Source organism: Mirounga angustirostris, unplaced genomic scaffold (assembly GCF_029215605.1).
Source record: "Mirounga angustirostris isolate CCGP_5_RB_7025 unplaced genomic scaffold, mMirAng1.0.hap1 SCAF_11, whole genome shotgun sequence".
In the NCBI taxonomy this organism is placed as follows: domain Eukaryota; kingdom Metazoa; phylum Chordata; class Mammalia; order Carnivora; family Phocidae; genus Mirounga; species Mirounga angustirostris.
Genome location: NW_026991719.1, coordinates 81,773,901 through 81,791,399, shown reverse-complemented (window position 1 = coordinate 81,791,399; position 17,499 = coordinate 81,773,901). Strand labels below are relative to the sequence as shown.

The 17,499-nt window shown below is 41.6% G+C and overlaps 1 protein-coding gene across 1 annotated transcript; it reads right to left on the bottom strand.

Annotated features, from left to right (window-relative positions):
• Positions 1-498: 498 nt before the first annotated feature.
• TCEAL2 (transcription elongation factor A like 2) lies at positions 499-16,468 on the bottom strand. The gene is made up of 3 exons (XM_064573598.1): positions 16,384-16,468; positions 1,192-1,572; positions 499-909 (listed from the first exon to the last, which is right to left on the bottom strand). The coding sequence occupies exons 1-3, from the start codon at positions 16,466-16,468 to the stop codon at positions 572-574; spliced, it is 804 nt and encodes a 267-aa protein (XP_064429668.1). The 3' UTR covers positions 499-571.
• Between the last annotated feature and the right edge of the window lie 1,031 nt (positions 16,469-17,499).

Sequence of the window (17,499 nt, the reverse complement as noted above, 5' to 3'; positions counted from 1 at the left end):
TTTACAGCAATGGATCTGTCATAACTGCTGGTTGATTCCTTTAAATATGAGTCCTAGAGGTATGCAAGTTTTACATATTAAGTTCTGACAAGAATTTTAAGTGTCTCCATTGCCTTCATAAACTCACTGAACAGATCTTTGTATTTCTTTTGTGTATTGTTTTCTTTTTTTTATATTTTAGTATTTCTTTATGAGAAAAGTAATCTGTGTTCTTTAGGGAAAAAATATGAGTAGAAAGAAAACAAATAAGTCACCCACAGTCTTATAATTCAGAGAACCACTGTTAACCTTTTGGTGAACAAAAGTTTCTATTTTTCCTGTGCATAGAGGTACTATATAAACTTATGGTTTTTTTTTTTTTTACAAAGTGGACTGATTCTATAGATGATATTATAAGCTACTTTATTTTCCAAGAATTATAACGACTTTGCAATGCACATGGGTGAAAAATCTCCTACTGGTAGAGTGTTCTAGTTGGATCAAAAGGCTACTGATAACCAGAGTGACAGCTAAAGCAAATTACTAGCATAAGGTTAAAGCACAGGGCCTGGGCAAATGCCTGCCAGGGGCACTACACAAAAGGAATGTCTTCAAAGCCCCTCTGTGGGGCCCTGCACCCACCCCTGAGTTCCCTTGGGCCCCTCGGGTGGAAGGGGTCCTGTAAACTTTTTTGCATCCACATAAACCCCCCCAATTTCTGTCTGGTTTTCTTCACCTCATCCTCCACCCTGGCCATCTCGTCAAATTCTCTTATCATCTCCTCATTGCTCAAATGCATATCGTGTATGGCCTCCTTATATTCCTTGAGGCACTGAGCCAGCCCCTTGTTGGTTTTTCTTTTGGCCTTCCTGGGTACACCATCCCCAGCTGGGCGCTTTCCCGCAGCCTTTGGTTTGCTGGCTGGCTTTTCTTCTTCTTTGGGCTTTTCCTGGCTCTCTGGCTTTCCCTCATTCATTGGCTCTGATTTTTTCTCACTCTCTGATTTTTCTTCTTTTGGCTCTCCCTCGCTCCCTGGTTCTCCTTCTTTTGGCTTTTCCTGGCTCTCTGGCTTTCCCTCATTCATTGGCTCTGATTTTTTCTCACTCTCTGATTTTTCTTCTTTTGGCTCTCCCTCGCTCCCTGGTTCTCCTTCTTTTGGCTTTTCCTGGCTCTCTGGCTTTCCCTCATTCATTGGCTCTGATTTTTTCTCACTCTCTGATTTTTCTTCTTTTGGCTCTCCCTCGCTCCCTGGTTCTCCTTCTTTCGGCTGTCCCTTGCTCTCTGGCTTCCCCTCACTTGTGGGTTTTCCTTCTTCTTTTGGTTTTCCCTGGTTCTCTGGCTTTCCCTCATTTACTGGCTTTCCCTCTTTTCGCTTTGCCACACTCCCTGGCCTTTCCTTGTCCTTTAGTATTTCCTCATTTTCTGTCTTCCCCTTATTTTCCAACTTTTCTTCGTCTTCCAGAGTACAAGCTAATCCTGGCTTTCCCGCATCCTGTGGTGGTTCATTGTATTCCATCTTTCCTTGGTTCTCAGGCATTCCTTCATTTGCATCGCAGAGTTTTTCCCTGTTGAGATTCCCCTCCTTTTCCTGTCCTGGGAGCGGGAGGAAGAGTAGACAAGAGAGACTGAGGGCTTGGGGGTGGAATGCAGGTCTGGAAAATAGTTACATATCTCCCCTTGTCTGAGTTCCCTTAACCTGGCCTGGTCCTCCAAGTGTGTATTCAGCCATACTCCTTCTCCCACCATTCCTCCCACACATGTGAGCCAACCATTTCTCTCTCAGGCCCTGACATTTTCTCTTTGTTTGCTCAGTGTGGTAAAGTGTAAGTGTGCTGGGAGGTGGGTAGTGGGGTTCCAAATTCTGCCCATGCTCTACCCTCCACACTCCCCACCACTCTGAGTCCCTGTCCAGAGACCCCCTTATTTCACTGACCTGCAGAAATTCAGAACAGGTAACTCTTCCTTTTCTAGCCTTGTAGAGTGCTGACAACAAACCCACAGAACTGCAGACAGACAGGAGAGAGAGACTGGGCATTCAGTAGATGCACAAAGACTCTGGTCCCTTTTCTGAATCCCAGCCCTCCAAGTGTCTACCCCACCATTCCTCCCAAACTTTTCCCTGGCAGGTGCTACCACCTTCTGCCATCCTTCAGCGTGGCTGGGTGTGTGCAATATATATGGTGGGGAGATGGGCACTGGTGACCTCAAATTCTGGCCAAGCTGTGCCCTCTACACCCCCCACCATTCCTGTCCAGCACCCCGCCCCCCTTCACTGACCTGTGGGGATTCTGGACAGGTTCCTCCTCCTTTTCTACACTTGAACAGTGCTGAGGACAGACACCAGACCTGCAGACAGAGAGTGACAAGGGCAGTAACTGTGCACTCAGCCTACTGAGGTTTCCTTCCTGAATCTGGGCCCTCCTCATACAACATTTCCCTCTCCTACCTCCCCTGAACCCCAGCCTCCATTACTTTTCAGGCCTCAGGCTCCAAGCCAGGATGCTTTCCAAATGGTTTGGATGTCTGTATCCCCCTCCCCCGCAGGCAAGCCGCCCACCCCCACCCCCTTTCCGCGGAGGTCAGTATTTCCTTTTAGGTGCAGAGTGTGAGAGGGGGTTATTTCTAGAATATGCCTACATTTCACTGTCGCACTGCAGGGGCGCCCCCCCATTTCAGGTCCAAAAATGCATGGAGGGCGCACAGGAGGGGCGTCGAGGAGGCGGCGGGGTGCTCTCTCCCCACCTGCCCACGTCCGCGCTGCATCCCCCTCCCCACCGACCTCCCGGACCCCTCCCCACCCCGCGCTGCTCACGGATCCTACTGCCATCCACCTCCACCCCAGCCCGGGGCCGCCAGCAGCGCCCACCTTCACACTGACCTGCTCGCCGAAGCCCGCTCGCCCCTCGCCCGCCGCCCGGGCAGCTCAGGGAGCTGGTTCCGCGCGGGCGACGGGAGCGGAGGGCGCAGGGACCGGACCGCAGGGCGGGCGAGCGGGCGGGCGCGGGGGCTGCTGCCCACGTCGGCGCCCAGCCGGTCACGTGAGCGCCGCGTCACCCGAGCTCGGTCCCCCACCCCGCCCCCTCACCCCCATCCCCAAGGGACCGAGCAGCCGCACACGGTGGGGGGCGGGGTGGCAAAGGGGGAATCAAGGCGAGAGCAGGAGCCCGGAGGCTTCCCGACCGCAGGTGCTTCACCTGGCGCATCTCAGGTCCTCGCACAGCATCCCTCTGCGAGGTACGTCATTGCCCGGTGTGACCGCTGATCACAGGGACGGTACCCGACTTTGCCAGGAGCGCTCAGCAGCTGAGTCCCACAGGCTGCTTCCAAGAGCGGCTCTGCCTGACTCCAGAGCCCAGGTAGTAGTGCCCACCGGGAAGCGGCGCTGCCACCTTGAGTAGCTGTGTTCCTGGGCCTCTTCTCTCAGTCCACACGTTCTCTCTCCCTGAGAGATTTCTGTTCATTTCCCTCTAAGCACAGATGATTCTCAAATCTCCATCTCCAGGCTATTTCCTCCCCTTAGCCCCAGACCCTTTTTGCCAACTGTCTATTGGATACCACTGCTTGAATGTCCCCGACGGACCTCAAAATCCATATACCCCAACCTGCTTTCAGCAACTTCCTTCTCACCTTCTCCCTTCACTTCTCTTCACACTTGAAACTTGCACTCCAATATTTGACCTGTTCTCATGTAGAATGTCAGAGAGGCAAAAAGAAAAAAAAGAAGCATTAAGACATTTTTTAAAATGCACCGCAGATGTATAGATTCATCATAGCCCTTGGTTCACAACACTCGTATTGGTAACCCATGTTTGTCCCTTTCACTCTTTCACATTTGTGAAACCACCACCCAGCCAGAGAACTAGAAAATTGCCAATATTGTAGCTTCTACTGTGTATTCTCTCTCTCACACACACAGAGTATATGTGTGCATGAGTGTTTTTATGTGTAAATATGGGAAACCTCCATTTCTGTTTTGATTTGCAAAATGCCACATCTTGTTTACACAATTATGAATTATGTGTGTGACACAACCAATTCTAACTATTTCTGCTGCATATTTCTTATTTAGCAAAACATTGATCTTTCTACAACATTTTGCGCCACCAAAATGTATATTTGCATTATCACCATATAACAAAAAATACTATCCTCAATGTTGAATTTTTTACTGAATTCACAATATCATTCATAACAAGGCTGGATGTTTCCCTTTCATGAATATGAACTTCAAAAGTATTTGATCATTATTGTTATTATTCCATAAATTTGACTAAAATAATATCAAATCACTGTTGGTATTAAAAGATTTTCTGTTTTAACCATCTGATGATGCTGATTTTAAGTTATCATCAATAAAAATAAATAAATAAGCTATCATCAATAATTGTTTTCCGAGTTCTTTTGTTAATAGAGTCAACATATTATCAGCTATCATTCCTGTTTTTATTTTTTTATTTTTTTTTAAAGATTTATTTATTTGACAGAGAGAGACACAGCGAGAGAGGGAACACAAGCAGGGGGAGTGGGAGAGGGAGAAGCAGGCTTCCCACGGAGCAGGGAGCCCGATGCGGGGCTTGATCCCAGGACGCTGGGATCATGACCTGAGCCGAAGGCAGACACTTAACGACTGAGCCACCCAGGTGCCCCTCATTCCTGTTTTTAAACATGCACACAAAAACTTGGAATTCAAGATTTGTGCAATTAAATTAGAAGAAAAATAATTTTATTTAAATTAGAAGTTGTGTTCATACAATGAAAAGTCAACACAACTGCATCTGTATGTACTAAATTAACACATTCTTCTTAAAATAACTACTACCTTCTGAAGTAGATGCAAATGTTTCTTCAGCAAGTTTGTAGATTTGGGTTTTCATGAGATCAATAATATCATTATAGTCCCCTTAGTGCATAGTAAATGCCAGCAAATGTCTTGTGCAAGTTAAATAAATGTTTATCACCAACTTTCTTAAGAAAATGAAATTTGTTACTTAATCTTCCATTCAATATGCACTTTCATTTCTTATTGAAAAATTAAAGAATCATCCCAACAATAAAATAAATGTAGATTTACACAGTGTGATAAATGACAAAACCACTGTACCAAGATTTTCATGTTCCACAGTAGGACAGCTCAGCCTTTACTTCGCACACATTTCACATACACTTAAACCCATAATTTGCCATGTTGTCCTCTGATCTTATTGTCTGATGGGCTGGCATTTTCATGCGCTTTGGGTGTCCTTGGCATGGATCACAGCCCAACGAGCTAGTCATACATGACCAGTGGAGGTAGCAGCATCAAATGTTCTTCTCACTACCACTTAAAACAAAAAGGAGTTAGCTCTGCAGCTGCTCCTGCATGAGTTTACTTCATTTTACCAGTGGCAACCCTGCACATTGTCCTTGAAGTGGTTATGTTAATTGTGTTGAATTGGGAAAGAAACATTTCAAGCGTGATTAAATTAAGAATTTTGAGATGGGAGGGTATCCTGGATTATCCAGTTGGGTTAAAAATACAATTACAAGTGTCCTTTCTATGAGGGAAAGAGAGGGAGTTTTTACTACAGAAGAAGGCAATGTGACAACTGAAGTGAAATGCTAAGCTTCTGGCTTTGAAGATGGAGGAAGGAGCCAAGGTCTGAGGAATGTAGCTCTAGAAGCTGGAAAAGGCAAGAAAAAATGGATTCTCCCCTAGAGCCTCCAGAAGGGAAACCTCTCCTAGAAACCTCCAACAGCTTTGATTGCAGCCCAGTAAAACTGATTTTGGACTTAATGGAACACTCTTGGAAAAGAATAAATATGTATTGTCTTAAGCTTTCAAGTTTATGTTTATTTGTAACAGTAGAACTAGAAAACTAATTCAAGTAAACAAGGTCTACTAAACCCATTCTGGCTTATTTTAATGTAGATATCAGTAATAATAATATATTGTTTAGAAATGAAGATATTGGACAATTGTTAAACTACAAGGGATACCAGGTCAACAGGTAACCCTTCTATCAAGGGAAAACCAGGAAGTATTTTTATCCTAGAGCCACCTGCCTAGTGCCTGGCACATAGCAAGGGTTCTACTGGCTGTGTTTTCTTAGTTCCCTAGACAAGAAAAACCATATATGTATATATATGTATATATAGACAATGGTAGATTTACATGTAGTTGTGAGAAACAACAGAGTGAGTTATCTTCTGCCCTTTACCCATTTTCCCTCAATGGTAACTTGTGTAATTACAGTAAAATATGACAAACAGAAAAATAACATTGATATAATCCACTGACCTTATTCACATTTCACCATTTTACATGCAAATGTGAGCATTTGGTCATATGACATTTTATCATATGTGTTTTCCCAGATGGGATCTCACTAACCCCTACATCTACCTGAGAGGTGTTACCCCCCCCCCAGAAAAATGGCCAGCACAGTGGACATGATGTAATCAAGCCCATATGGTATGCCTGGCCCCCGGGTGTTCTACTGCAAAGTTCTTTTGCAAAGCCTCTTCTTTCTTGGTCACATTAGACATATTATTCTTGAGAAAATAATATATCATCAAAAAGTGGTTTGGAGAATATATGAAATAAAATGAAAGGGGTGATGGTTTTCTTTTTCAAACTCTCAGAACTGATCCAGTGTTTATTTTCCTTTTTTCTAAATTAGCAGAGAAATCACTCTAGTACATAGAAATGACTATGCACATAGAATACATAGAAATTATACATAGTGGAAACTTGTACATTTCCCTCCCATTTAACATTTTCACATGATAATTATGTAATCATGTTATTTGGGTTATGTCAAAGGAATCTCCTTTAAAGGAAGGATGGATGTGAGAAAGGAAGGAAACTAACATCAGTGAAGTAAAAATGTACCATTTGCTGTGTATGACACTTGAAATATTTTGCTTTTTTAAAGATTTTTAATTTATTTGATAGAGAGAGAGAACGAGAGGAAGAATGAGAGAGAGCATGAGCAGGGTGAGGGGCAAAGGGAGATGGATAAGCAGACTCCCCACTAAGCAGCTGAGCAGGGAGCCTGACAAGGGGCTCCACACAGGGCTCCATACGAGTCTCAATCCCAGGACCCTGGGTTCATGACCCGAGCCAAAGGCAGAAGCTCAACCGACTGAGCCACCCAGCGCCCCTGAAATATTTTGCTTTTTTGCTCTTCACAATAATTGTCTGATATAGACATAATTATTCCCATCATACAAATGAGGAAATAAAAACTCAGAAATGTGTAATTTTTTAAAAAATCTTGCCATTAGTACAGAGATGACAAAAAGGCTAATCCTGAGCTACTAGTCTCCTCGAATAACAAGCTACATCCTTTTTTTTGGTTTTTGTTTGTTTGTTTGTTTGTTTTTGTTTTTTGTTTTTTTAAAACTCTCTCTCTCTTTTTTTAATTTAATTTATTTATTTGACAGAGAGAGACACAACGAGAGAGGGAACACAAGCAGGGGGAGCGGGAGAGGGAGAAGCAGGCCTCCCGCCGAGCAGGGAGCCCGATACGGGGCTCATACCCAGGACCCTGGGATCATGACCGGAGCCTAAGGCAGATGCCCAACGACTGAGCCACCCAGGCGCCCCACGCTACATCCTTTTAACTCTATGATCACGCAGTACTTAAAGATAAGTGTTTTTGAGCTGTGTATGTTCTCCTTGGCAATTCATGCATGTATGGATGGATACTAATACCTTTCTTTCTCTAAGTGGACATTTCTAGTACATATAAGCATCTATATCTCAGAAGAAAGATCTAGAATATGGTGTTTGGCTGGAGTGTCTGGCAAATAATAAACACCCAATAAATATCTGTTGAAATAATGAATCTATGTATCAGCAAAGGGTATTATCCTCAATGCCTTAAGAGCCCCTACAACAAAACAGCAAAATGAACAAAATTTGTAAATAGTGCACAAAGAAAGTGCAGATGGTCAATAATTACAAGAAAAGTTCTCACTATTAATTTAACAAATGCAAATAAAAGCATTGAAATTACCTGTTATCACCTATCACCCGACAAAAATTAAGTATAGAAAGAACTCAATAAAATGGAGGAAAAATTCATGGAAGAAAAAATTTTAAACTGGCTCTGTGTGTATGGGGAGAGAGAGAGAGAGAGGGAGAGGGAGCGACTCAATTTCAGTACAAATCACAGAAATGGGAAATGGAAGCACACTTATCAGTTAGAAATGAATATTTAAATTTATTAATTATTCTGATTCATTAAATATTCTGATGACACCAGGTGTAGAGGTGGGATGAAGAAATGAGAATTCTCACACACTTTTTGAAAGATTTTAAATTATTGAAATCAAGTTTCAGGGAATATATATGTAAGCATGTAATGTAGGGAAATGTTCTCATTTGTAAAAAAAAAAAAATAGGCTGGTAAGAAAATATTCACTATTGCCTGAAATAGAAAACAAAAATGAATAAAATAAAAAGCAGTCCAAAATCCTTCCTATCATCTATCTATCTCTCAAGAGAATATATATATATATATATATTCTCTGCCCTCCTAATACTGGATGGCCCAGGTTTAATTTAATTCTTGGACCTCATCACTTCTCTATCTTCTGTTACTTGATAAATAGTTTCAACTAGTTCATGAAATATATATCATCATGATTCCCCAAGTGCAGATCTCACTCCTGAAATCCAGGATTACATTATTTGACTTGTTCTGCAATTCCCTCTTTTCCCTTTAAATGTGTTTTAGAGAACTTTTCATTAGCTAAAATGTTTCATAATTTATATAACTTTTATTTGTTTTAATTTATTAAATTTATTTAAATATTCTACTTTATAAAAATTTAGATTGTTTCCAATTTTCTTTTCCTCTACAGCACAGAGTTATACTACATTGCTTACCCTCCCTTGTAATCAGGCAAAGTCCATGTGTAGCAAGAATTTTGGTGCCTCCTATTGCATTTCTTCGGCACACACCCACAGCTGTCATAGACAGTTCCCTGTGAGCTCACACTGATGGCAGCAGTGTCCTACCTTAAGCAGGCCACCTTCATTCACTTTCCTGCTTCAAATTCTTCTCATTAGCTTTAAGCAGTCCTCTTAACCCCCACAAATCCATCCCTGAATTGGATGGGAATTAATGCACCCAGAAACTAGTCTTAACCAACAGAACATGGAGTGATGAATAAAACTTCCAGCCTCTCAACCTTTGGGCGGACATTTCTGGGAGTCATTTTGTATACTTCTCAGAGGTCCCAGCCAGTCTTAGTCCCCATTACTTAACTACAGCTGTAATGTCAATAATGCACCAATATATTAGCTTTATATCTTTCTTGACTCCATTCTGGCTCCTACTTCACTGTCGCTTTCTAGGATCACCTCCCAAATAAACAACCAACATCTAAGTTCTGCTTTTGAGGGAATTCAAACTAAAACACTAAGTAATGGAATGTGAACAAAAGTGATGCTTGCCACTTCTATACCTGACCACTAAGAGCCTCCCAAGCAATACACCATTCCCTTGCTCTCTGCCAACAGGAAATTGATCACAGGACTCTGAGGCTCAAGGGAATATCAGGGCCACAAGATGGAAGGTCTTGGGTCCTTATAGCCCCACTTACAGGAAAGGTATCCATGACAACTATTTGACAAGTAATAGAAGTGTTGGACTGTTTTATGAGAGAAGAATAAACTTCTATTACATTAAGCCAAAGAAAAATTAGAATTGTATGCTATGCTATTAACCTATCCTGACAAACACAACTGGGTACCATCTTTTTCTCTCAGTGGCAGTTTCAGAAGTTAAAAGTCATTTCTCATTGTTTTCTTATAATGAGAATACAAGCATCCAGACAAAGAGAGCAAATATGTCTCTGATTTGTCTTGAGTTCAAAGGTTTGGGGACAGAAATTCTCTACTTTCTTGGGTGATTCAGAAGCTCTTAAGAGCTGCTCAATGTCATGGCTATGAGCAGACAGACCCTAATCCAGGTGCCCACGTTGGGAAGACAGGCTGGTCTTTGACTCACCTGTTGATCTCAGTGAGAGATGGGTACCAGGACAGCAAGTTGTGCTTGCCCAACTGTTGCTCCTGGACTGCTTGGTATGTTTACATATTTATAGGAAAATCCTGGACATGCCTCACAGTCACCAGTGGAGTCCTCAGACCACCCGCATCACACCAGGATTTCAGCTGTCTGCTATCTTCCTGAGAGGCAAAAAGCTAAGAGCTATTATAATTTCTTTGTTGCACAAATACCCATTTTGTTTACTAACTAAATATATATTGAGTTTAAAATCGATAGCATTCCAATAGAGGTGTCTCATTAACTCTATAGTGGAAGTAAGAGGGTAAGAAGGGACATGAATATATGGGAAAAGAAAAGGATTAAATCTGATAACAGAGAACTCTTTCACATTAACTTTTAAACTTGCTCAACTTTCAAAGCATTGAAGATTTTTTAAACCCTCTTTGGACCCCTCATCACCATTCAGCCACAGAATATCTCTGTCTCTCAGTGCCTATCTTTCATTATCTCTGTATTTACCTTTTCCTCTCCCTTTTCAAAGTTCCTGAAAGTATTTTCTGTATTCCCTGTTAACATTCTTTACTTCCAACTGACTCATTATCCCACTGCACTATGGCTTCTGTCCCCATGATTGTAATGAAAGTGGTCTCATCATGGTCACAAGCCACTTTTTTCCACTAGGTCCACCAATTTTGTATGAATATATTAACATACTGAGTGCTACATTTAATGAGCTCCTAAAATATGTATGTTTGTGCAGACAGCTTCTGTCACTTAACACCAAATCTTTGATATTTTTTTCAGACTATGGAGCATGAGGTGCTAGATACAAACCCAGCCTGTACTGCTCCTTAACTATGTAGTCATGGATTAAGTTCTTATTCTCCCTGCCCCTCAGCTTTTCATCTATAGAATGAGGATTAACATCATATCTACCTTAAAATGGAACTGTGAACATAAAATGACTCAATACACAAAAGGCTTTCTTTTGAGGTCCGCTGGCATGGAAGGTGGATCTCCATCCCTTCACTTTCAGTCTGGATATATCTTCAGGTTCAAGATGAGTCTCTTGTAGACAGCATATGGATGGGGCCTGTCTTTTTATCCAATCTGCAACCCTGTGCCATTTTATGGGAGCATTTAGGCCGTTCATGTTGAGAGTGATTATTGAAAAATATGAATTTATTGTCATCATGTTTCCTGTGAAGACCTTGTTTTTATAGATTGTCCTTGTAAATTTCTTTTCTATATCACTCTTGGGGTCTTTCTCATTTTATAAAACCCCCCTTAATATTTCTTGCAGGCCCGGCTTAGTGATCACATATTCTTTCAGTTTCTGCCTGTCTTGGAAGCTCTGCATCTCTCCATCCATTCTAAATGACAACCTTGCTGGATAAAGTATTCTTGGCTGCATGTTCATCTCATTTAGTACCCTGAATATGTCTTGCCAGCCCTTTCTGGCTTGCCAGGTCTCTGTGGATAGGTCTGACGTTATTCTGATGTTCCTCCCTCTGTATGTAAGGAATCTTTTACCCCTAACTGCCCTTAAGATGGTTTCCTTGGTTCTAAGATTTGCAAGTTTTACTATTACATGCCGGGGTGTTGGCAAATTAAAACAATAGTGAGATACCATTACACACTTATTAGAATAGCCAAAATTTGGAACACCAATAATACCGGGATCTTGGGGAGGATTTCAAGCAATAAAATCTCTCATTGATTGCCGTAAGAGCACAAAATAGTTGCAGCTTTAGAAAGTTTGGTGGTTTCTTACAAAACTAAACATACTCTTCCCGCATAATCCAGCGATCACAGTCCTTGGTGTTTACCCAAAGGAAATAAGAACTTATGTCCTCACAAAAACCTCATACAGATGTTTATAGCAGTTTTATTGCCAAAACTTGAAGGCAACTAAGATGTCCTTCTTTAGGTGAATGGATAAACTGTGGTATATCCACACAATGGAATATTATTAATCCTTAAAGTAAATGATCTATCAAGCCTTGAAAAGACATGGATGAACTCTAAGTGCATATTAGTAAGTGAAAGAAACAATTAGAAAAAGCTACATATTGTAAAAGTTCAACTATATGACATTCTGAAAATAGCAAAACTATGGAGATAGTTAAAAAGATTAGTGGTTTCTAAGGGTTTGCTGGAAGTAGGGGGAGGATAAATAGGCAGAGCACAGAGGGTTTTTAGGGCAATGAAAATATTTTGTATGATACTGCAATGATGGATATATGTCTTGTATATTTGTCCAACACATAAAATGTCCAACACCAAGAGTGAACCCTAAGGTAAACTATGGACTTTGAGTGATTATGGTGTGTCCATGTTGGTTCATCAATTGTAATACATGTACCACTCTGTTAAGGGATGTTGGTAATGGGGAGGCTATGCATGTGTGGAAACAGGAGGTATATGGGAAATCTCTGTACCTCCCAGTCAATTTTGCTGTAAACTATTCTTTAAAAAGTATACTTTTCATTTTAAAAAAAGTTAATGTGAAAGAGCTATCTCATCTCAGATTTAACCTTTGAATATGTCCATATATTCATTTCCCCTATTACCTCCTTTTTTCCAGTGTAAAGTTAATGAGATGCCTCCAATGGAACAGTGGAATGGAATTTACTCAATATATACTTAGTTATTAGTGCATGAAAGGATGGGTATTTCGGTGTCAAAGATATGATAATAGTTCTTGGATTTTTGCTTCTCAGGGAAGTAGCAGATGGCTGACGTCCTGGTGTGATGTAGCTGGATAATGAATGATTTGAGGACCTCAGCACTGGTGACTGTGGGATGGGGTCTGAATTTTTCTATAAATATATTAACATATGGAATAATGCAAGAGTAGCAGTTAGGCAAACACCACACCTTGTTTCCCTGGTACAATCTATCACTAAGCTCACAGCTGAGTCAAAGACAAGCCTATCTTCCCAGTGGGAGGAACTAGATTAGGATCTGCTCAAAGGAATGATGTGTAACAGCTTTTATGACATTCTGAAACACTGAAGAATATAGAGAACTTACCATCTCCAAAACTTTGAACTCAACGCATGTCAGAGAGATATTTTCTCCCTTCCTTTATACGTCTGTAATTTCCTAGAAGAAACAATGAGAAATGACTTCACAATGCTGGCCTTAGCCCAGAGGCTTAGCCAGCTCTTAACTGCTGTGTCTCAACATTTAAAGGGCCATTGAAGTCTCACTACATGACTTATTGTCTGAGCCATTTACCCTTCGGGACAACTCTTTGATGAAGGTATCAGGTATCATGAGTCCTATTTCACAGATAACCAAGCTCAGACTGACAAAAGAGTCTAAGTCACTTCTGCAGATAAGTGCCAGAATAGGAATGAAGCTCCATCCCTTGCCCTCCCTAGAGGACACAGAGCAGACTCCTTTATAGAAGATGGGCTTTAAGGACTGGAGAATTGGTTGGATCACACTCCCCTGCTATTGTGGCCTTGTGCATAGTCACTTAGCAACCCCTCTGGGTGATGAAGATGACAGAGGAGATGGAATCCCATCCCTTGTGCCCTCAGACATGGGTGGTGGGCCATATCCATTAGCTGATCCCTGAAATGTTGAGTTGGGCTGACTCTGGGGAGTCTAATTAATCAGAAAGACAATGCTCTCATCTCCTGATCAGCAGTTCACTCTGGAATCACTCTAAAGTTGTTTCCATTTTGTCTTGATGCCTCTAGTGCTCTGAATGCTCTAATCTCCCTAGAAGCTGACAGTACATGGTCCCCACATTTTTTCCTTTTTAAGTAGTACTTGCATTGTTTTTAAGTCACACTGTTGAAATTTAAAACACTTTCTAAATGAAAAATAAAACACAAAGAGTTGTATTAAAATGGGAGAAAACATTTATAAACTACACCTCAGATATTGGGTTAATATCCATGATTTGTGAAGCACATTCAGTAACAAAATGACAAACAACTAATTTCAACAGATAATTCAAATGAATTTATAAAAGACCAATAAATATGTTAAAATATGCTTAAATCACTAGTGTCTTAGGGTTCTCCAGAGAAATGGAAACAGGACATCCATTTATATATAAAAGGAGATTTATTATGAGGAATTGGCTCATTCTATTATGGAAGCTGAGAGGTCTTATGGTCTGCCATTTACAAGCTGGAGACCCAGCACAGCCAGTGGTACAATTCAGTTTGAGTCCAAAGGCCTAGGAACCTGGGAAGCCAATAGTGAGACTGAGTTTTTAAAAAACTTTTTAAGTTTATTTATTTAAGTAATCTCTGCACCCAACATGTGGCTCAAACTCACGACCCCAAGATTAGGAATCACATGCTCTTCTGACTGAGCCAGCCAAGTACCCAAGGGGAAGCCAGTAGTTTAAGTCCCAGTGTGAGGGCCAGAGAAGATGAGATTTCAAGCAGTGCAGCAGGAAGCAAAGGGATGAATTCTTCCTCTTTTTAACTTTTGTTCTATTCAGGCTTTCCACAGATTGGGTGAGGCTCATCCACACTGGAGAGGACAGTCTACTAAGTCCACCAGTTCAAGTACTAATCTCATCGAGAAACACCTTCACACATACACCCAGGATAATATTTAATCTGGGTAATCCATGGCTAGTCAGGTTAACCCGTAAAATTAACCCTCAGAACTTGAACTAATAAGATGCAAAATAAATCCTAAGAAAACTATTAAGTGGAAAAGACAAGATGCAAAAGAAGATGAGAAATGTGATTTCTCTTTTGGAAAATGTAGAGGCCACTCATGGGCAATAGGTTTGAACATGGAAACCTGAGCAAGGTAAAAGGGCCCACAGTGACCACCAAGCTGAATGTAAACGGGTTCATTAGGCAACCCACCTCAAAATACCATAAGCCCTACCTGACCAATGGGCTATTTACAAGTGGGCACAGGTACTAAAAAAGGAAAATTCCATATGTTCCCATACCTCCTCACTTTCTCCCCTTAACTACAGCCCCCCAACACTGCCTCCTAGTAGTCTCTCCTTTGCTGTCCTGCCCAGTGCTCCCTTGCATATATTCAATAACCTTCTATTTCCTTTGTTCTGCCTTGGGTGACTTTTTTTACTGCTTAATCGGGTCGCCCCACAGAAAAGACGCTGTGTGTGTGCAGGTATCTATGTTTGTGTACCCTTCACCTGGAGGGACACATCTGGAGAAGAGACACCATTCTGTGACAGCAGACCCCTTTGAGTCAGTGGGTAGGAGTCTGGCCAGTGATAAGAGGTGAGAGAGGCAGGATAGTTTCAATGTGTAAATGTACTTTTGCATATCATTTGAAATGTATTGGGGAAAAAGATATTTTCCAGGCACCTCAGCTCAGTCAGTTAAGCATCTGCCTTCGGCTCAGGTCGTGATCCCAGGGTCCTGGGATTGAGCCCCACATCGAGCTCCCTGTTCAGCAGGGAGTCTGCTTCTCTCTCTCTCTCTCTCTTTCTCTCTCGGTCTCTCTCGTTCTCTCCCTCTGCCCCTCCTCCCTGCTTGTTCTGTCTCTCAAATAAATAAGTAAAACCTTTTAAAAAAGAAATTTTCCTAAAAATTTGAAAACTACTGTGAACAGACTGATGAAGGTAATGTGAACATGTATTACTTTCAAAATATATTTATTGTATGTAATTTTATACGGAAACAAAATAGATTTAAAATTGGAATTCACAGCCCATCTGTGTGTGTGTGTGTGCGTGTGCGTGTGTGTTTCTGGGTCTCCCCTAGCTCTATCACCTCAAACACACACTCACAAGTACAGCTTTCTCTACAGTTCAGGCCGGGGCTGGACAGCCGATCTCAGGTTTAGACGTCCTAGAAAATAACGGACACAGAGGGACTGACTGCTCACAGTAGGTGCAGAATTCCAGAAAATACTGGCTGATACCACTAAGCCAAGATCACAACTACTATCCTTCCATCCCTCCTGAGCCCTTCCACTGATCTGAACCACTCAGAGTTGCAATCCTGGATGTGGCCACCAGGTGGCATTATCCTCATTTTTCTTTTCTAAGGGAAAGGGGTACTGTACATTTTGTAAATAACAAATGTTATGAAATTGTTTATTTTGCTATGATACCAATTCTGCTTGGAAAATTCATACGTATGTTAAAGCAGTTCCATTAGCTGTTCCAAATCTACATTGCGTTCATTGACATAGCTCTTCCCTGATTAGTGTAGGTTGAAGTGTCTAAACTGTAGAGTCCCTCCCACAGAACAGGGCAGGGCGTTCACCCTCTATTATCGCCCCCCTTATACAGGCTTCCCAGACCTCCTGTCCTCTACTAGAGTTTGCTCAAGACCGTTTGCTGAGGTTAAAAAGGACACATTCAGTCCTCATTCACTGTCCATAACACAGGACACAGATGCCCCGACCCTGTTCTGATGCCCCATCTTCTCCCAGTTACCTTCCGCCTGCCTGGCTCTGTATTCCTTTCGCTGCGCCACCTGCCAAGGCGTGCTTACCTCCACGTGGTGTTTCATTGTCTGCATGCCCCGGAGTATATGATTTGTTTACAATCTTCTTTTACACCTATCGGTTTTTTATTCAGACAGAATTAGAATCATTCTGTACATAGGTTCAAAGGCTGGGTTTTAAGGGAGGGTATTGTGTTTTTTTGGTCCTGGAATAAACTTTGTAGAAAAGTTTGATAACTAAGGTACATTGGCGCCACCTCATGACAGAAGCCTGAACCGCAGCTTGAATATCGCGGAGCTGGGAGGTGGGAGGGAGTGACTGTGGTCAAAATTGAGGAGGGGGCGGGGGGGGGGCGCACCTGGGTGGCTGAGCCGGTTAAGCATCCCACGCTTGGTTTTGGCTCAGGTCATATCTCAGGGTTCTGAGATCGAGCCCCGCACTGGGCTCCATGCCCAGCAGGGAGTTGGCTTGAAGATTCTCTCTCTCCCTCTCCGCCCCCCCAGGTAAATAAATAAATCTTTTTTAAAAATTCAGACAGCACCTTCTAGAAATCTGGGTGGAAAGGGCCTGCCAATGTACAGGGATACTGACAGCCTCCAGACAGAAAGTGCAACCTCGTGTGCTGATGAGAAAGCAGTATGATAACCAAAAGATCATTTTTATTTTACCCTTTGAGACCTATGGATACATAGCTGGAGACCAATGTAAGCAAAAATGGATATGTGACACTTATGATCTTTGTAAGCTGCATTGCACTTATTATGACCACCTTTCCACATAATTACCTTTCTGTGATAACACTTTTTTTTTTTTTACATTTTAAGTTACTTTACAACAAACTCTGTAGGTTTTTTTATTTGTTTTTACATCACCTGGGTATTTCATCATATGGCTGCTCCAAAATTTATTTTACCAGTATCTTATTGATGAAATTTTAGTTCCCTTACCGTATCTTCTACTATGTACAATAGTATACTTAACACTCTTGTTCATATATACAGATATCTCTGTAAGCATTTCTTTATAAATTTCTGAAAGTGTTCTTTCAAAGCTATGCAATGTAAAAATTTTCATTTTAACATGTTACATTCAAAATCCTATGACT

Coding starts and splice junctions, on each gene's coding strand:
- TCEAL2 (XM_064573598.1), bottom strand. CDS start 16,468: ATGCAGACAATGAAACACCACGTGGAGGTAAGCACGCCTTGGCAGGTG. Junction 1,573..16,383: donor CAGAGCCAGGCAGGCGGAAG/GTAACTGGGAGA, acceptor TCCCGCTCCCAG/GACAGGAAAAGGAGGGGAAT. Junction 910..1,191: donor AAAAGAAGAAAAATCAGAGA/GTGAGAAAAAAT, acceptor CCAAAGAAGAAG/AAAAGCCAGCCAGCAAACCA.